Source organism: Chionomys nivalis, chromosome 5, assembly GCF_950005125.1.
Source record: "Chionomys nivalis chromosome 5, mChiNiv1.1, whole genome shotgun sequence".
NCBI classification, from domain to species: Eukaryota; Metazoa; Chordata; class Mammalia; order Rodentia; family Cricetidae; genus Chionomys; species Chionomys nivalis.
In genome coordinates, this window is record NC_080090.1 from 29,408,616 (window position 1) to 29,430,371 (window position 21,756).

Genomic DNA, 21,756 nt, shown 5'->3' on the forward strand with positions numbered 1-21,756 from the left:
ATGTCTTTTCCTGAAATATTCAGATGGTATTATAACAAGATGACACAACTAATGTTCTCCTGTTTATTTTTTTTTGAGACAGGGTTTAGGAATGTTCTCCTGTTTAAATATCTACTTCACAACATCACCATGGTGATGAGCAGGCTATGGTTATGCACATTGTATGGCAGTAAACTAAGTCATAGATGTCAGGTTCGATAATCAAGTAAACCTTCATTTGACATGCTAAGTGCATGTTTCCTCTACATTTTAAAAAGTATTTGTCTGCCCTGTGCTAACCTATGGTTAGCTACAGTCACAGCCCTAACTATGTTTCTGACCTGCTGCATGCGATCCAGTTCTGCAAACTCCCTGAACTCTTCCATGCGACGCGATTCCTTCTCTATTTCCAAGATCAGTTTCTCTCTCTTGGCTATTAGTTCATTCTCCTTCAGACGCTTAGCACTCTCGATGAGCTTTATGAAAAGATAATTTAATGATGTTAACAAATGTAGTAGAAAGATAAGAATTTTGAAATAAAACTATCAATGTTTTATAGTAATTTAGAGAAAATGGAAACAGAATCATTGTCTCTAAAGACCGATGTATAAATGCAAAGAGTAAATCACAGAGACAAATCTTCCCACATCTTTCAAAACTCAAAATAGTTAATTATATAGTTTGACTATTTAATGTCTTATGGTATAAAATTAAAAGCCAGCATTTATTGAACATACACATACCATATATTAAGAGCTGTTAAGTACCTTTTCTACGTTATTATGATTTTCTCTGCAAAGATAAAGAAACTGAGATGTATGAAAATTTTGAAGCATGTCAAGGTTACAAAACTGTAAAAGCAAAAAGCTGAGATTAAAACCTTGTGTATCCCACACATTTTGTAATTGTTCTATTTTGTCTCCCAATTTTGGATAAACTGTCTGATTACTTTTCAGGATTTTAAACTATATCCAGTCTGATATAAAATCCTAAATCTGTTACCTCCAATCTCTGAAAATTTGAGCAAGTTACTCAGCTTCTCTCAGTTACATTTTAATCATCTATAAAAACGGGAGAAATTGGAGGAGCTGGGATTTTATGAATATTTAATAATAAGTGGAAATCACTTAGCTCATGTTCACTTTTAGTTCACATAATAGCTCTGACCTCTTTGTTGTTCATGCTACACTTACCAAACCCGAAGAGGTAAGACCTAGAAGCCTCTTCTAAGCTGACAATACCATAACAGGTGAAAGGCACTTACACTACATATATGAAGCTTTTTAAAGTCAGATGGCAAATTGGTGTGAAAATTAAACAACCATACTACTTAAAATGTCAGACTGTGGACAATGAGATGGCTCTGCCAGGAAAGGTGTCTGCCACTAAGCCTGGTGGCCTGAGTCCAATACCCAGGATCCACAAGGTAGAAGTAGTGCTAACTGCCACAAATGATCGTATTTCAACATGCATTCCATAGTGTTCATACAAACACACACATACACTCACACGGGGCAGGGGAGAGAGGTAATAATAAAACTTCCAGAACACAAATAATACACTTAAAAATATACTTACTTCATCATTCTCATTAAACACGGGGTTAATTTTTGTAGGCCACATGAGGACAGTTGCATTTAAATTTAAGTCTTCTTGAGGAAATAGAAAAACATCTAAAAAGTAACTCATTTGCCGTTTAGATTCCTACAAAAGAAACTCTAGATATATCATATAAAAAAGAACATAGCCAACAATTTCTAATGTTCCTTCAAATTTAATATTTTGTGCTCTGTCCAAATCACAGGTATTTATTTGTCTTCAAGTCATACAACTGTACTTCAACAAGGGTTTTAAAAAATCTTTAAATGCTTGCGTCTGGGGCTGGGAAGATGACTTAGTGGGTAACATGCTTGCTGAACAAAACCTGAGTTTGGATCTCTAGCACCAGTAATAAACAGAAATAGTGGTATGTGTCTGTGATACCAGAATGTGGAAGCTGGAGACAGGCGGATCCGAGGGGCTTACTGACCAGCCAAACCGAGTATGTGAGCTGCAGACTCAGTGACAGAAACTCTGTCTAAACATAAATAGGGGAGTAACAGAGGAAGACATCCACACACATAGCCCATGTAATACGCCCCTATACACACACTCCCATACATGAGATTATTTTTCTCTGACTGCTGACTTAATATAAAGGTAACTCTTTGACTTCCTTGTCCATGATTTTATAAAGTGATCAAGTGTTTGACAACCTCTGAAACTTTCGATTTTAAACTATCTTAAATTCTTTTTGTTCTTATGATTTGATTTTTAATCTTTGATGCTAAAATACTAAATATTTTATCATCATTTGTTATTCTGTATCCTTAGTAATATTATCATATTTTGGCTTCTTAGCATACAGCAGGAAGAGTTCCAGAGTGAATGGTAAAGGAAAAAAACATAACACAGTAGATGTAATTGGAGAAGCACAATTTTTTGACTCCTAAGCACGAGCATCCTAAACATACAACACCAGGCCCAACTTGTTCTGTGGATGCTGGGGCTCAAGCCTAGTCCGCATGCTAGTGCAGCAAACTTAAAAACTAAGTCCTTGCACACTGATACAGTATCAGAAATGGACTCTACTGCAATGAAAATAAGCTGGAAAAAGTGTCATTGGTTGATACAACACTGGTGGTGTGCAAAGAATACAAACAAAATGATTTCTCTTAGATAAATATCAAAGCCAAAAAAAATAATAAACTATGTTACTGGAAATGCACTCTTACAGTCCCATAAAGCTGTAAGGGAGAGTAAGAAAGCAAACACAATAAAAATGAAGACAGTATTCACATGCTAAGCCTGTGATGATGGGCTTCCAGACATTGGCTCTATTCCTTCTCTGCATTTGGAATTGTTTTACAACATCCCAAATTATGTTGGATGTGGTTTTTAGTAATCTGTTATGTTTTACAGTATTAAAAGCCTTCCAAACAGAATGAAAGTTAAATATAGTTGAATGGATATAGAACCTTGTGCAGGTTTTAAGACTACTCTTTAATGTAAAAGTCTAAAAAATTAAACTCCATATTGTTTAAGAATGTAAACATAATTGGCAGTGATGGTGCACACCTTTAATCCCAGCACTCAAGAGGCAGAGGCAGGAGCATTTCTGAGTTCAAGGTGAACTTGAGCTACATAGTGAGTTCTAGGACAGCCAGGGCTACCCAGAGAAACCCTGTCTCAAAAAACCAAAGGGAAAAAGATTATAAGCATAATTGATGAAACTAAAGAAAATCAAAAACATCATTTCAGAGAAAATCAAGTAGATGCCTTCTACAGGGGATGAGGAGAAAGAGCAGAAGCCTATAATGGAGAGGGGAGAAGGGCAGCACAAGGTGTGACCAGAAGAACATGTGAGACCCTCTGGGCTATTCTGCGTTTTTTGCCTGGTTGTGTCAATACTGATATCTCACTTCATAATAGTTTCTAAGTATTTTTTTTTAACCTGGATCCTTGAAGCCAAATCACGAATTCCTTTAGTTCGAGCTTTTTCTACAAAAGCAATTAGCTCCATCATTTCTTCTGTTGTGTCAGGAACTCGTAGAGCATGGTCTTTGATTGTTTCAAATTCACTGCAAATACTGACAGAACACTCTGATTATGACTCTGATTATTCATGACAAGTAATTTGCAGCATATTTAATAAACATGTGCTATGATTGTTATAAAACTGAAACTCTCTATCCTAAAAACAACTGGCTGATTCCTTAAGAGATCATATGATATTTAAACTTAGTTTGCCTGATGCCACCACATATCATATGAACAAAAATTAAGGTAACATTTTCACTTGAAATTATGGCATACTTACTTATTTTTCTAGTGATCTCTTAAGCTCTCTCACGAGTGAGACGGAATGCGGCAGACCTTAAATCTGCCTCAGCGGCTGCGAAGGTGCAGGCTAGTTTTGTCAGCTTGACACATGAGAGAGAAAACCTCAACTAAAGACGGCTTCCAGCAGACTGGCCAGGGGGCACAGATTGATTGATATAGGAAAGCCTAGCCCACTGTGGGCAGCACCACTCCTGAGCAGGCAATCCTTGGGGTACACCAAATTAAGTGGAACAAGCCGTGGCAAACAAGCCATGTGCAGAAGCAGACTGCATCCCTGTTGTTCCTTCACTTCCTGCCTCAAGGCTCCTGGCCTGAGTTCCTGTCCTGACTCCCCAAAGTTATGTTTGCCCTGGAGTTTATCACAGCAAAGAGAAGCTCGCTAGGACAACTAGTTCTGTGAATTTAGACCAAACTTCAAGATCCAGTCTCTCTATTTATAAAATGAAGCTACTCATCCTGCTGAACTGAATAATTCAAGGATAAATGGAAAAGGTATAGCATAGCATAGCTCATGTTCCTGTGAAGTAAAACAATATAACAAATAAAAAGATCTTAAACTCTATAATATCTTATGTATAGAAGGATATTCTTACTCTCCCTTACAGCTTCTAGGTACCCGGTGTCATTATTCAACAAAAAGTATATTTTTTCAGGCTTACCTTCCTATGCCTTAAATTGTTTGTATTGATATACCACTAGAAATATCAGGAAAGAATACAGCTAGGCTGGAAAGTTTTTATTAGCTGTGTGTTTGCTTGTTTGTTTGTTTTGGTTTTTCAAGTCAGAGTTTCTCTGGATAGCTCTGGCTGTCCAGGAACTCACCATGTAGTCCAGGCTAGCCTTGAAATCACAGAGATCCACCTGCTTCTGCCTCCCAATTTCTGGCATGAAAGGTGTGTGACACCACTGCCCTGCAATCTTTTGTATTTTGAAAGAGAGTAATTTTAGAGAAAATTTTTTGGCCCTGTTATTCTGAATACAGTGATTAATTCTACTTACGATTCGTTTTCTTTTCTATGTTTTGAAGCTATGTCACTTAGCAATACGTTTGCAAAGGCTCTTGCTTTGTTGGTCAAGCCTGTCTTCAAGTCCTCACAGTCCAGACGAACCATAGGGTAATGAACCCATTGAGGCAAAAGCATTATTTCTGAAGCAAGACTGAAAAACTTTTCTATAAACTTAAGGAGAGTGTTAAAAAGAGTTAGAATTTTATAATTAGTGATTTTATAGTACTATATTATGATGAAATTCTTAGTCATGTAATATATTATTTTTGCTAGGTGACTCATTCTGTTTGTTACACAATTTTTTTTTCACTTGGTGCTAAGACTAAACACAGGGTCTGAGGATGATTCTGGCCAAGTGCTCGACCACTGAACTAACACAGTCAGTGCCTAAATGTTCTTGTTCTTTTTATGGTGGAATTTGATCGACTGGTAAATACCAATTGTGCTGACTTGAATATTTCATTAGGTTTCTTCAATCAAAAAGTATGCCCAGAGTCAATTAGTTTCTGTTTAGGAGCAAACCTGTATTATGCAACAATGTTTGTAGCTGCATATATTTGCTTTGCCATTATTGGATAGCTCTCTGAATGTTCAATCTCTAGGAAAAGAATTATAGAAAATCTTTTATGCTAAAATAGGACAGAAATACTATGGTCTACCATGATCAAAGATCTAAGATTTTGGAATTTATATCAATTTCTTAATACTTAAAAACTGGGATGATTTTCAAAAATCACACAAAGTAGTATAAAATAAAACTCTGACAGCATACATTGTATTTTGTGCAAATAAAACACGCTTTCGAACTCTGAACAATCTTTGACTTAATGTTACAATCTGCTTTTAATGCTCCTATCAGCCTTCTTCCTTGTTATCGTATTACACCTACAGCCAAAAATCTTGTTTCTTTTATTCATTTGTGAAAAGATTTTCCTTCATTTTTATCTCAATGTTATAATATTCTTCTACAGTTTACAGTAGGTAAATGGGGTTTAACCTTTTCATTGTCTGATGGATCAGAGGACATTAACTAATTTAATGATTATCTTGAATAATTGCTTTTTTGTTGGATGGAAACATAACAGAGAGCAAATAGTGTTGATATTAATAGAGAACAATGGGTAGCAATGAATTTAACAATAAGAAGAGAAAAAAATCACTAAAAGTGATCACTATAGCATGTTTTGTATAAACTTATCATGTGACAAAAATTAAACAATGCTAAATTCATATCATACTGGGGGACATGGAAAAGCCCTATATGACACAGACAGTCTCTCTGTAGTATACTTTAAATATGCTCAATATGTTAAAGAAAATAGAGGAAATATAAATATAACAAGGAAAAATGAAAGTCAACAAAGAAACTGTGGAACACAAAATCTGAAATGAAAATGTCACTTAACTTTTCCAGAGCAACACAGAAAACAAGTTACCATATAGCTATCATAAGGCCTTATCAGCAATTCATCAATGGATTAAATTCTACAACCAAAAGAGAGCGACGGATGGGCTGGGGAGATGACTTCAGTGGTTAAACTGCTTGCTGCCAAGCATGAAGACCTGAGCTCCATCCCTGGCAGTCATGTAAAATGTGGGTATAATAGTGTGTTCATAGGGTCTTTATTCTTATAGGGGCAGCATAAATAATATGAACAGACTACACAACAAATCTCAACAAAATTTGAAAACTTGGAATCATATTAAATAAGCAATGAAACTAGAAATCAATATAAGATACTATGGAAACTATATAAACACGAGGAAATTAAACAACTTCCTTTTAAATAACAAATGGGTCAAAAAAGAAATTAAAAAGGAAACAAGGCATCCGTGACCACTGGAGCCTTGGACCAGACTGCCCCTGGAGAGGTTAGTGTCTGGGTTCTGTGCTGGAGGACTCTGCTCTCTAGACTAGCATTGGAAGGCACATCCTGTGCCAGACCCAAACCCAATAAACTCCAGAGACCCCCAAAGCAGATCCTCCACACATACAACAATTCCCCCACCACATCTGTAACCACTGGAGTCTTGGCACAGACTACCCCTGGAGAGTAGTTGTGACTACCACAGTCTTTGCCCTAACTTCCCCTGGAGACAGCCTTGACCTGGGCTACACCTGGAGGAGCCCCAGAACCATATCAGTGTCCACTATAGGCATGGACCTGCCTGTACCCAGAGGAAGAGCGACCACCTAAGCCACAGGCCTCACCTTCACCAACTGGAGGAAGAGGGAACCCCTGGAGCACAGGCTCCACCTGCACTTACTGGATGGGCAGATGGGCAGCGTAAGCACACATTCAACAACATAAAGAGCAATGTGGCACCACCAGAACCTAGAGATCCTAAAACAGGAAGACCCGAACATCCTAACCCAAAAGAAACACAAGAAAATGACCTTAAGTATAACTTTATGAAGATGAAAGAGACCCTTAAAGAGGAAATGAAAAATTCCCTTAAAGAAATGGAGAAATGGGGGACTACTTTATTACAAACTGCAACAAATTGTCACGCCAATGTGGGGTAATTACATCCACAAAAAACCTGAGAGAGCTTAGGAAGGAATTCTAGACACAAAAGAACAGAGTTTTAGTGAAGATTCTTGGTAGCCACATCTTTTTTTGTATGGGCTCAGTTTGCTGATGACTCCCTTTAAGAGAGGTCTGCTTGATTCAGCATTGGCAGAGGAGGCTGTGTGGCTTCTTTAGGGGAGGGCTTCCTGGTTCCTGCTGCATAAAAAGCTCTGGCTTTTTAGGGAGGCCCGACTACAGAGCATTGAAATGGGGTTTGTGAGCACAATGCTACAGATTGATTGATGGCGAAGTGGACCCGCTGCATCCCTAGAGTTGGGGCAGAGAGCATGGCTCATAGGGCTGGTGGCAAACAGAAGGAACATTACCAAACACTCATTAAGAGGCTACAGGTACCCTGATACACAAACCACACAAAGATTTGTCTAAGAAAGAGAATTACAGATCAATCTCCTTCATGAACATTGATGCAAATATACTCAATAAAATACTGACAAATTGAATCCAAGAACACATAAAAAAAATCATTCACTGTTGGGCCTCATGAGGCCCTAGCGTGAGGCCCAGTATAATTTCCTGAGCCTAGCTAGAGTTTGGAGACCTGTCTCTGGCTACCAGAACTAGACCTGCCTCTGCCTAGCCACTGCTAGTGTGGCAGAATATTATTGGCCTTTGTTCCTTACTCTGCCTCAACCCATCCCAAGTTTTTCCACCCACATCACAATCCTATAGAAGTCCCTGATTGATACTATTAAACTAGATCATGCTTTGACAGACTCCCTACTCAGTAGATGTGTTTCTCCCTGGTGGCCAAGAGGGGAGGGCAGCTGGTTGTTTCAACACACACCATCCCGCTCAGCCCCAAGGAGAGTCCAGTTGTTCTGGCTCTGCCCCTGCTCTTTCTGCCAGAGAACCTGGCAATCCACCATGATCAAGTTGGCTTCATCCCAGAGATGCAGGGATGGTTCAACATACAAAAATTTGTCAATGCAATCCACTATATAAATAAATTGGAAGAAAAAAATGACAAAATGTTACACCCCTTCATGATAAAGGTCTTGGAGAGATCAGGGATACAAGGAATGTATCTAAACATAATAAACGCAATATACAGCAAGCCAAAAGCAAACATCAAATTAAATGGAGAGAAACTCAAAGGTATTCCACTAAAATCAAGAATAAGACTGATGTGGGATTTCCTTCTGTATGTCGTGAATATCATTGGTTAATAAAGAAACTTCCTTGGCCTGTTGATAAGGCAGAACTTAGGTAGGTGGGAAAAACTAAAATGAATGCTGGGAGAAGGAAGGCAGAGTTAGAGAGAAGCCATGAAGCCACTGCCAGAGACAGATGTGCTGAAACTTTGCTGGTAGGCCACGACCTTGTGGTAATGCACAGATTAATGGAGATGGATTAAATTAATATGTAAGAGTTAGCCAATAAGAAGCTAGAGCTAATGGGCCAAGCAGTGATTTAATTAATACAGTTTCTGTGTGATTATTTTGGGGCTAAGCAGCCAGGCACCAACAAGTGACCTTTTACTACACAAGACAAGATGTATTAATAATATAGTACTAGCTAAAGCAATGAAACAACAAAAGGAAATCAAAGGAAATACAAATTGGAAAGGAAGAAGTCAAATTTTTGCTGTTTGCAGATGATATGATAGTATATATAAGTGAATCTCAAAATTCTACCAGGGAACTCCTACAGCTGATAAACACCCTCAGTAATGTGGCAGGATATAAGATCAACTCAAAAAAACCAGTAGCCCTCCTATATACAAATGATAAAAGGACTGAGCAAGAAATCAGAAACATCACCCTTTACAATAGCCACAATTAATATAAAATATCTTGGAATAATGCTAACCAAGGAAGTGAAAGACCTGTATGATAAGAATTTTAAGTCTTTGAAGAAAGAAATTGAAGAAGATATCAGAAAATGGAAAGATCTCCCCCCATTCTCTTAGATAGGTAGGATCAACATAATAAAAATGGCAATCTACAGATTCAATGCAATCCTCATCAAAATTCCAACACAATTTTTCACAGACCTCAAAAGAACAATACTCAACTTCATATGGAAAAACAAAAAAACCAGGATAGCCAAAACAATCCTGTACAATAAAGGAACCTCCAGAGGCATCACCATCCCTCATATCCAGCTCCACTATAAAGCTACAGAAATGAAAACAGCCTGGTATTGGTATGAAAAGAGAGAGGTGGACAGATGGAATCAAATCAAAGCCACACACATACAAACACCCGATTTTTGACAAAGAAGCTAAAATTATACAATGGAAAAAAAGCATTTTCATCAAATGGTGTTGGCATAATTGGATGCAAACATGTAGAAGAATGCAAATAGATCCATATTTATCTCCATGCACAAAACCCAAGTCCAAATGGATCAAGGACCTCAACATAAACCCAGCTACACTGAACCTTATAGAAGAGAAAGTGGGAAGAAGTCTTCAATGCATAGGCACAAGAGACCACTTCCTAAATATAACCCCAGTAGCACAGACACTGAAAGAAACAATTAATAAGTGGGACCTCCTGAAACTGAGAAGCTTCTGTAAAGCAAAGGGCACAGTCAATAAGACAAAATGGAAGCCTACAAAATGGGAAAAGGTCTTCACCAACCCCACATCGGACAAAGGACTGATCTCCAAAATATATAAAGAACTCAAAAACTAGAAATTAAAATACCAAATAATCAAATTTAAAAATGTGGTTTGGATCTAAACATAGAATTCTCGCGCCAGGCGTGGTGGCGCACGCCTTTAATCCCAGCACTCGGGAGGCAGAGGCAGGCGGATCTCTGTGAGTTCGAGACCAGCCTGGTCTACAGAGCTAGTTCCAGGACAGGCTCCAAAGCCACAGAGAAACCCTGGCTCGAAAAACCAAAAAAAAAAAAAAAAAAAACAAAAAAACAAAAAAAAACAAAACAAAAACAAAAACAAAAAAAAAACAAAAACAAACAAAAAAAACATAGAATTCTCAACAGAAAAATCTCAAATGACTGAAAGACACTTACGGAATTGCTCAACATCCTTAGCCATCAGGGAAATGCAAATCAAAATGACTCTGAGATACCATCCTACACCAGTCAGAATAGCTAAGATTAAAAACACCAATGATAGCTTATGCTGGAGAGGATGTGGAGTAAGGGGAAAACTCTTCCATTGCTGATGGGAGTGCAAACTTGTACAGCCATGTTGGAAATCAGTGGTGGTTTCTCAGAAAATTGGGAATCAACCTTTCTCATGATCCAGCAATACCACTCTTGGGCATATACTCGAAAGATGCACACTCATACCACAAGGACATGTGCTCAAATGTGTTCACAGCACATTATTCATAATAGCCAGAACCTGGAAACAACCTAAATGCCCCTCAACCGAAGAATGATGAGGAAAATGTGGCACATTTACACAATGGAGTAATACTCAGCAGTAAAGAAAAAAAAAGACAAAAGGAGGTGGAAGTGGAGAAGGGAAGGAAGAACATGAGCAAAAGAGATATCATGGTTGGAGGAGCCAGTATAGGACTAGTGAGAAACCTGGTAGTAGGGAGATTCTCAGGAATCTACAAGAATGACCCCAGCTAAGACCCTTAAGGGTGCATGAACTTGCCTTCCCCTATAACCAGATTGATGACTACCTTAAATTGTCATCATGGAACCTTCAACCAGGAACTGATGGAAACAGATGCAGAAATTCACAGCTAAGTACTGGACCAAGCTTCTGGAGATCAGTCCAAGAGAGAGAAGAGCAAAAATATGAACAAAAGGGGTTGTGACCATAATGCGGATACCCACAGAAACAGCTGACCTGAGCTAGTGAGAGCTCACTGACTCTGGATCGATAGTGGGGGAACCAGCATAAGACCACACTAGGCCCACTGAATATGGGTGACAGTTGTGTGGGTGGGGCAGACTGTGGGGACACTGGCAGTGGGACCAGGATTTATCACTAGTGCTTGAACTAGTGCCTTTTTGGAGCTCGTCCTCTTTGGAGGGATACTTTCCTCAGATATGGGGGACGGCCTCGGTCCTGCCTCAAAGTGATGTGACAGACTTTGTTGACTCCCTTGGGAAACCTTAACCTCTCTGAGGAGTGAATGGAGGACTGGGGTGGGAAGAAGGTGAGGGGAGCGGGAGGAGTGGAGGGAGTGGGAACTGGGATAGGTATGTAAAATGAGAATGATTGTTTTTTAAAAAATTAATTTAATAATTAAAAAAAGGAAACTTAAAAAACTCATCTTCTTGTAAGCCACTGAGATAGCTCAGTGCGTAAAGGCACGTGGTAGAGACAGAACTGACTCTTGCAGGTTGTTGTCTCACCTCCACGTAAGTGCTATGATAGGTGTACGCACACATAGACACACACATGCACACACATGCACATACACATGCACACACACATGCACGCACACACAAGCACACATACATGCACATCCAAACACATGCACATACACATGCACACACACATATGCACGCACAGATGCACGCATACACACAAGCACACATACATGCACATACACATGTGCGCACACATGCAAGCATACATGCACGCATACACACAAGCACACATACATGCACACACAAACACATGCACACACACACAGCTTTGCTCTATATCTTCTGTCTCCATATAAACATCTGCTTCAAACCAGAGCTCAGCTGGTCCTGATATTGTGTTCTTGTAATCCTTGTATTTGAGAGTTGGGGGCAAAAGGCTCATGCATTTAAGCAGACCCACCTGGGCTACATAGCGAGTTCCAGATTAGCCTTTCAAAACAGTGAAACCCTGTCTACACCCACATCTGTGCTCGTTACATACACTTGAGTTAAGCTCACTTTTGTTCCATTTCTTGCATGAAACCTTCATCTTTAAAAACAATAGCAATTTTCTTCTGTGTTTACATAATACTTTGTTAATCTCTATTCTAATATTTATATCAACTTATCATAATTGTTATTTTTTTTCTTTTTGGTTCAATGTTTCTCTGTGTAAACCTGACTGTTCTGGAACTCACTCTGTAGATCAGGCTGGCTTGAACTCAAAGATCCTCCTGACTCTGCCTTCTGAGTGCTGGGATTAAAGTTATCATAATTGTTATTTCTACATCAATATTTCATTGACAAACTTAAGCTCCTGAAGAAAGTCTTTAGATATTGTTTATTTTTAATCTTACTGTAATACAAAAACTTTTTATAAGTGGGTGAGATGGCTTATCAAATCAAGGTGCCTGCCTTCAAGCCCAAGTGCCTGAGCTCCATTTCTGGGGCTTACACAATAGAAAGAGAGAACCAGCTCCTCTGACTCCCACATGCCATGGCACATGTGCACATGCTCTTTCTAGAAATAAATAAATAAATCCCATCTTAAAATGTTTAACTAAAATTTTATTAACTCAACGGGTGACTAAATGAACAATTAACATAATTATGAGGCAAATCAATGGCTTTACTAAAATGAAGCCTTGAATAAGAAGTTCTATTTATATTATTTGAAGCATTATACCTAGAGCAAAGAGATATTAATTAAAGAAAATTCAAAAAGTATTAAGAATAAATGGAATCATTTTTCTGAGTTAACATGTCTATTCATATTATAATTATTTGGGTCCTGTTTTTGCAGCTATCTCTAGGAGGCACAGTTTCACAGCATGGTATACGGTATTCCGGTCCTGACACTCTGGCAGCTAATGTCTGAGAGAGGGAGAAATAGCCTCTTCAGGGCGAGACCCATATTAGTTATCCAAGACAAAGTAGGTGGTCAGTCCTGAAACCATATACACACTAAGCACAAAAAGAAGTCAGTGGGTTTTACTTGTGTCTGTGTGTGTGTGTTTGAGGGGGGTGGGGACTGGAGTGAGGAAAAGGAAAGAGAAAATATGTAATTTTTGTTGTTGTTGTTGTTACAAGGTTTTCTTGGGTAGCCTTAGCTGTCCTGGAACTCTCTCTGTAGACCAAGCTGGCCTCGAACTCACAGAGATCCACCTGCCTCTTCCTCCTAGTGCTGGGACTAAAGGTATGTATGCCACACCTGGCTCAAAATGCATTTTTAAAAATAAGCACAGAACAAAATTAACAGTTGTCTGTAATGTCTGCAGCTGGTCAAGCGCGGAGAACAGCTGATAACGAGGTGCCCAGCAGCAATGGGTACATATATGACGCATTTCCTGCGCCCTAGGCTCAAGGACCATTGTTGACTGTGAAAGACTGTAGAGTTAGACCAGGACATCTGCTGTGAGGCTGTGTCTCCTAGAACTGACAGGGAAGCTCTACCCAGGATACCACAACCATAAGGCTGCTGAAACAAGATCTGGAAAAGGATGACACCAATAGTCATGCTTGTGTGAAAAAGGAAAAAATCTCAAGGTTTGGGGGCCCGCACCCATAGACAAAGAATTACAAGAACCTAGGGACTGCTGAGTAAGGGTGCATTACTTTTCCCCAAGGATGAAGCCCCTAACTGGTTATCCAATACCAGTGGTTAGCCCTGAAATCATATAATAACAAACAATATTAAATGGACTCAGTAGGTTATATTTATATATTTAGGTGTATATATATATGTGTGTGTGTGTGTATATACATGTGTGTTACACACATGTAACATATCTGTATTGCATATATATATATATATATATATATATATATATATGAAAGAAAAAGAGAGCATGATACATGGGAGGCGCTGGAGAAAGGAAAGGGAAGGGGTAATAGTGTAATAATATTTTAATTAAAAATAAGAATAAAATGAGAAAACAGAATTACCACTGACCTCTGTGTACTCATCAAAAGTATGGTCTTCTGCCTGGAAAGTCTCTATCATAGTTGTTGCAGTCCCATCAAGGAGCCAGTTATATTTTTCAACTGAAAATCAACATTCCAGTTAAAATAAGGATAAAATTTTAATATAGCAAAATGTTTCTGTATTATCACAGAACAGAGTAGCCTACTCAAGCATGATTTTAATAGGGTGTTGACAGATGTAGATTACAACATTTAGAGAAATAAGAAGAGGTAAAGAATTTAGGAGCCAGCCGGACGGTGGTAGCGCACGCCTTTAATCCCAGCACTCGGGAGGCAGAGGCAGGCGGATCTCTGTGAGTTCGAGGCCAGCCTGGTCTACAAAAGCTAGTTCCAGGACAGGAACCAAAAAGCTACGGAGAAACCCTGCCTCAAAAATAAAAAAAGAAAAAAGAAAAAAGAATTTAGCAGCCATTACTTTGTATACTAACCTAAAATAGATAATAAAAATGCTTAAAGATTCAAGAGGCAAACCAAGTAAAATAGGTTTTGAAGCCAAAAAGACAAGTTTATTTAGTACATTGCAAAGAGAGTAATAGAACTGTCTGCCCAAACAAGTGTATCTTTACATTTTTATGTGCTACAATGGTCGAAACTTTGAAAATAATTTAAAGGAATAGATGTCAGATAGCAGTTTTAGGTAATAGCCTGTCAAAGGGCAACTATCCATCCTGATATCAGAGACAATTTGCATTAAAGTTAAACCTCGGGCTTTACAAAACTGTTCTCTTATTTTTTCCTTTCTTTCTTTTCTTTTTTTTTTTTTTTTTTTTTTTTTTTGGTTTTTCGAGACAGGGTTTCTCTGTGGTTTTGGAACCTGTCCTGGAACTAGCTCTTGTAGACCAGGCTGGTCTCGAACTCACAGATGTTCTCTTATTTTTTAAAAAATATTTTTATTGATTCTTTGGTAATTTCACACTCATTTCTCAGTCCTTCCATGTCCACCCTCCCACCCTTGTGATTCTTCCCTCCACAAACCCTAAAAACTAAAATTTTAAAAACAGAGAAAAAAAATAAGTTCAATGTGTATTATCTATATACGCACTGAAGCATGGCCAAAGTCACATGATTTCAGCCTTTTTGTAGCTTATTAATCCAGCATCTCTGATTTTATTTTTCCCTGCTCCATTAACGTTCACCCCTCAAACCAGCCAATAAAGTGCAAATTTTTAGGTCTGATCCATGACTATCCATGATTCTGCTTATTTCTGGCTCTTTCATAACAGCACCAGAAAACCAGATATCTGCTTAAATCCTAGCTAAAAACAGAATGATGAAAATCCCCTTCATATATACCATATGAATCATAATGTGCTTTTGCGCCTTCTAGGTTCTGGTGCACTGCCATCTTCAGAGTATTGAGAGCCCACTGTAATACGTGCTCTGGAAGTTCTGTGTCAAGATTCACGGGTGATGTCGTTCCTGACAGCCAAGACGGCACTGTTTGAACATTCTAACACAAACAAAAACAAAATTGGATGCCTTGCACATGTAGCTGAACTCATCTATGACATTCTCTTTAAATTTCTATGGTTGAAGAAAAGGTAACTCAATGGAAAGTATTAATAGTGAATAGTTTTTAATACAATATAAAAACAAATTGGAACTGAGCATGATGCACGTCTGAACCCCAAAAATTTCCTTATGGAGGCTAAAGTAGGAGGATAAAGCGCTCTGAGGACAGCCTGAGCTACAACATGACACCATGTCTCAAAACGTAAAACCTCAGAGATAAAATCAAACCACCTTAAGTTTAGTTGGTTTTCTATCATTTAACAGGTATTTAGAAACTGAAAAGCTTCTGTGAAGCAAAGGACACGGTCAACAAGACAAAATGAGAGCCTACAAAATGGGTAAAGATCTTCACCAACCCCACATCAGACAGAGGTCTGATCTCCAAAATATACAAAGAACTCAAGAAATTGGTCATCCAAAGAACAAATAATCCAATAAAAAAGTGGAGTACAGACCTAAACAGAGAACTCTCAAAGGAATCTAAAATGGCTGAAAGACATTTAAGGAAATGTTCAATATCCTTAGTCATCAGAGAAATACAAATCAAAACAACTCTGAGATTCCATCTCACACATGTAAGAATGGCCAAGGTCAAAAACACTGATGACAACTTATGCTGGAGAGGCTGTGGAGTAAAGGGAACACTTCTGCATTGCTGGTGGGAGTACAAGCTGGTACAGCCCCTTTGGATGTCAGTGTGGCGATTTCTCAGAAAATTAGGAAACAACTTTCCTCAAGGTCCAGCAATACTACTTTTGGGTATATATCCAAAGGATGCTCAACTGTGCCACAAGGACATGTGCTCAACTACGTTCACAGCAGCTATGTTTGTCATAGCCAGAACCTGGAAACAACCTAAATGCCCCTCGACTGAAGAATGAATAAAGAAAATGGGGTACATTTACACGATGGAGTACTACAAAGCTGAAAAAAAATAATGACATCTTGAAATTTGCAGGCAAATGGATGGAGCTAGAAAATATCATTTTGAGTGAGGTAACCCAGACCCAGAAAGACAATTATCATATGTACTCACTCATAAGTAGTTTTTAGACATAAAGCAAAAAAAACCAGCCTACAAATCACAAGCCCAGAAAACCTAGACAACAAAGAGGACCCTAAAAGAGACATACATGGATCTAATCTCCATGAGAAGTAGAAAAAGACAAGATCTCCTGAGTAAATTGGGAGCATGGGGACCATGGGAGAGGGTAGGACAGGAAGGGAGCAGAGAAAAATGTAGAGCTCAATAAAATCAATAAAAAAATAAATAAATATTAGTTTAGAACAATAAGAAAAGGTAAGAAGGAGGAAAACATCTCCAAATGACAGAGTTTTCAAAGAAAAAAATTATAACTTAAAATAAGTGGGAGGGAAATAAAACTGTAATATTTTATGTTTATCCAGAGTGCAGTGAGATTCAATTCAAATATTCTGAAGCAGAATAGTATGAGGACGCATGGTGGTTAAGGATGAGGTAATACCTGCAGAGTTTCAGATATTCGTTCTATCAGACCTAAAACGACATCTTCCAAATCTTGAAAGGTGGGATAAAATTCCATTTTATCTTCATCAAATGTCAATTCCATCTTAAATATTGGAAGCCGGTCTTGGTGTTTTGGATCAAAGAGTTTTACAAATTCTTCTACCGTTCTCCGTAAGAGATCCTTTAACTACATGATATCACAAATTAGTATTACTTCAGAAGGTATAAACTCAATCTTTACCTTAAATGAATGGTGTATAATTACATGATCTCCATAAATTTGCTCACTCCTGAAGTCATAACCACCCTTAACAAATGTCTAAACAATAAATAGAACAATATATGGAAACCATTTTTTAATAGAATATCAGCACTCTAAACATGGCAGTGTAGAATTTCTGCATTTGCTAGTTTGTCTGTCCCTGGCACATAAGACATTTCAAAGAACCAAACAATATGGTGGTGCACAATCAATAAAAGCTCAGAGACAGATATTGGGGTTCAACCTAAAGACCTGAAAAGCAAAGCAGCCAGCCACTGGCTCTTACCTCTACCTCAGTCTAAAATAGTGATCCTGCCTCCAGTAATCTCAGAATGAGACTATGTCTGAGAGCTGTCTCCTCCCATTTTATAACCCTCTCTAGGTCTGGGATTAAAGGCATGCACCGCTGGGATTAAAGTAAATCATGCACCGCCCGGTTTCTATGACAACTAGTGTGGCTACTGGGATTAAAGGTGTGTGTCATTGCGGCCTGGTCTGTAAGGCTGGCCAGTGCGGCAATTTTACTCTCTGAACTTCAGGCAAGCATTATTTATTAAAATATAAATAAAATGTCACTGCAAATGGAGAAGACTGGGGATTAGAAGGTTTACACCTTACACATGAAGGCAGGAGCAGACAATGGCCCTGATCCTAAAGATACCTCCTACGGTCACAAGAGCCAATTGTTAAACAATCACAAACTTGAGGAGTTGCTAAAGCTTTTAGAATCTTGAATTCCACATGTTGAAAGTATTTGTGCCGCAGAAATCAGTAAGCAGAACTCCAGGTACTTTTCCTCCTGGAGAAGTCAGGTTTCCATCACGTGCTTGGTGACAGCACAGGTAGAGCCATGGTGACCGAGGAATGTGTACATTTCTAAGCATGAAAGTACATTCTTCGGATCAGTTCTTAGATATTTGGTCAAGAAGACATGCTTGGATCTGAACAATCTCCCAAACATGCTTCATCTTTTCTTAGCAAATAATCATAGTCCTTACGAGAGTGACAGCAGGAGGAAGGAAACTGCATATGCTTGGTACCATGTTAGCTCCCCTGCCAATTGAGTACTGCATTGCATAGGGACGCACCGTACCCTCTTAAACAAACAAGGTCGAATTAATGCCTTTTGTAGCTCCTCACTGAAAAGGAATGTTTTCTTTTTCTTTTCTTTTTTTTTTTAAATTTATTTATTTATTATGTATACAATATTCTGCCTGCAGGCCAGAAGAGGGCACCAGACCTCATTACAGATGGCTGTGAGCCACCATGTGGTTGCTGGGAATTGAACTCAGGACCTTTGGAAGAGCAGGCAATGCTCTTAACCGCTGAGTCATCTCTGCAGCTCCCGAATGTTTTCATTCAAAACATTTTCTAGAGTTTTTTTCTAGAGTTCTATGTCTGGAGTAGTAAAAATTTAAGGGAGCCATAAAACAAAATTGTGTAAGGTTGATGTTTTTATGTTTACCATCTAAAGATGATCAAAGGCATTCCAAAATCGACATTTCCTGAGAATCAGATGAAAAGTAGCCATCTTGGAATTTAATAAATATATTTACTGGGCTAGTCTTTCTGTTAACACACTGCAGGAAAACTGGAGTCAACTGGCTTACAGGCTTTCAGCACAGGTCAGGTGAACTCGCTGGCACACGCTGCCATGCTTTCTCGCTTTGTTTTTACTTTACTAGGAATGTGCTGAGTTGTCTTGGAAATAGGATTCTCGTGTATGGAAGATGAACATCACTGAGCTATATTACCAGTCCCTTCTCCCTTTAGGCTGTTTCTGAACACGAGTATTTCCTGATACATTTTTAATTAAATAATAATAAAATATTTTCTTTATTTTAAAAATGTATTTGGGAAATATGTATGTGAATATGTTGGGAGTCATTGCTTTCGTTTTACCTCGCTGAGGCAGGGCCTCTCTTGTTTCTCTTGCTGCACTGACTATGCCAGCTTCTGAGCTTGCATCTCTACTGCAATTGCATCTCTACTCTACTGCTGTCTCTACTGCCCACTGTAGGATTACAGACACAGGCTGTTGCATCCAGCTGTTTACAAGGACCCCAGAAATAGAACCTGGTTGTTGTATGGCCAGCTCTTTTACCCTCTGAGCCATTTCCCTGGCCTTATTTAATTTATTTTTAAAATTTTGTTTAGCACTATGCTTTAATAAATTTTATTTAAAGTACTGAATCTAAGTGTTATCACTCAAAAGGTACACATATAGCACATATATCTGATTTGACACGATAGCACATATACCTGATTTGACATAAGTATGGAAACACAGTTATAAAAGGAATCCGTTTTTTCAGGCTTAATGCCTTCTAGTGCCTCCTTCCTAGTAAAGAGATTTATAACCTTTGGGTACCATGTGTTCATTATTTTCTCTTCTGATTTTTTAGCTTGAATTGATAGATCATTTCTCAGAGCGTCACAATCAATTGGGCCTCTAGCTCTGTAGATGGACAAAGGAAAATAATTCAGACAAATGGCAGATTGGCCTTCTATACAACTGTTGAAACAGATAAGATAAAATTTTAAGTTCTAAAATATAAAGAAAGGTTTTAGAGATTTATAAATCAGCTTTAAAATTACACAATAAAATATTTCAGAAAAGGAGTCATTCAGCTTTTAAGTTTTAATCAATACATATTAAAAATTTACCTAATTCCTGTTAAGTCCAGCAAAATTATATCTGCAAATGTTGTATAACCAAACTCCAACAAAATTTTCATAGTTGGATGAACGATGTGCAAATTAGATAATATTTGGTTTCTTGCCTGCACAAAGCTAGAATGCCAAGGATTGGAATAATCCAGTCCTCTGGAAAAGCAAAACAACACATTAAACATGACTGAAACAATATACCCTAAGCTTTGAGAAATTAATGTTAAAGTGAAAACATTGGGGACTGGAGGAAAGAATTGCAGTCAAGAATGGAAGCCTTCGGGCTGGAGAGATGGCTCAGTGGTTAAGAGCATTGCCTGCTCTTCCAAAGGTCCTGAGTTCAATTCCCGGCAACCACATGGTGGCTCACAACCATCTGTAAAGAGGTCTGGTGCTCTCTTCTGGCCTGCAGAAATGCACACAGACAGAATGTTGTATACATAATAAATAAATATATAAAAAAAAGAATGGAAGCCTTCTGAGTTTGCACACACAGTTTTGAAACTACATTATCTTCAGAGGAGAGAAATCATTAGCGGCTGAAACAAACACCTGGCGCTAGTGTGTATGCCCAGTTAATGTCTACTTTGGCCTAGCTCAGCTACACAAAATATAGAAGTTAAGAACAGTGTTAGGCTTATGGGAAAATTTATCTGGCATAATATATCAAAAATTACTCAAGGCTAAATTGAGTTTTGGTATATTATTATTATTCCAAGTTTCATGTAGCTTAGGTTAACCTCAAACTCACTATGTAGCTGAGGCTGACTTTTTTTTTTTTTTTTTTTTTGGTTTTTCGAGACAGGGTTTCTCTGTGGTTTTGGAGCCTATCCTGGAACTAGCTCTTGTAGACCAGGCTAGTCTCGAACTCACAGAGATCCGTCTGCCTCTGCGTCCCGAGTGCTGGGATTAAAGGCGTGCGCCACCACCGCCTGGCCTGAGGCTGACTTTGAGCTTTTGGTTCTCCTACTTCCATACAGAGTCCCAGGATTACGGGTGTAAGCCACCTTAAAATGCTTATCAGGTTACTATTTTTCATGTTGGTCCTCCTACTATTGTAAGTAGAATTCGATGATTAATGTAAAGAATAACTGGAGATTTTTAAAAGAAAATACATTTACATTTTATGACTACAGACTTGAATATAAGGTTAGCTCATTTTAAAATTGTGGACAAAGCTAGACGATATGCTGCTTTTAAAAATAGTTTACTCACACAGGAGATTCCGGCAAAGGGCCCCCTTCATCTTCAAGCCATTTAACTTGAGGTTTCACAAGAACACTCTGTACTAAAATATACATATGTGTTAAAATTTTCTGAATATCTTTCCAGGATCTATTCTCTAAGACTAAGATTTTTTTTTTGTCTAAATCTCTAACTTGATACTGTAAGGTAGAATTTACTATACATTAAAATGAATATAAGAAAAAAATCCCTTTCTTTCATATAATCAAACTCTTAGCATCATTTTGGCCTTCCATTGGAGATGAATTCAGATATAGGAACACTTTTATTAATAATAATTATTACTATTATTATTTAATTGAAATTTTACATACCAATCCCAGTTCCCACTCCCTCCCCTCCTCCAGCTCC

At 38.2% G+C, this 21,756-nt stretch overlaps 1 protein-coding gene across 1 annotated transcript in view; it reads right to left on the reverse strand.

Moving 5' to 3' along the window:
• Dnah12 (dynein axonemal heavy chain 12) overlaps positions 1–21,756 on the reverse strand; it is a 161,927-nt gene that overhangs the window by 132,539 nt on the left and 7,632 nt on the right. The window contains exons 5-14 of the mRNA XM_057770077.1: positions 21,376–21,448; positions 20,158–20,316; positions 19,753–19,948; positions 17,227–17,415; positions 15,524–15,680; positions 14,199–14,290; positions 4,861–5,039; positions 3,473–3,608; positions 1,558–1,683; positions 321–455 (exon numbers count right to left, since the gene is read on the reverse strand). Coding sequence (XP_057626060.1) covers positions 321–455; positions 1,558–1,683; positions 3,473–3,608; positions 4,861–5,039; positions 14,199–14,290; positions 15,524–15,680; positions 17,227–17,415; positions 19,753–19,948; positions 20,158–20,316; positions 21,376–21,448 — 1,442 coding nt within the window. The remainder of the gene's footprint in view (positions 1–320; positions 456–1,557; positions 1,684–3,472; positions 3,609–4,860; positions 5,040–14,198; positions 14,291–15,523; positions 15,681–17,226; positions 17,416–19,752; positions 19,949–20,157; positions 20,317–21,375; positions 21,449–21,756) is intronic.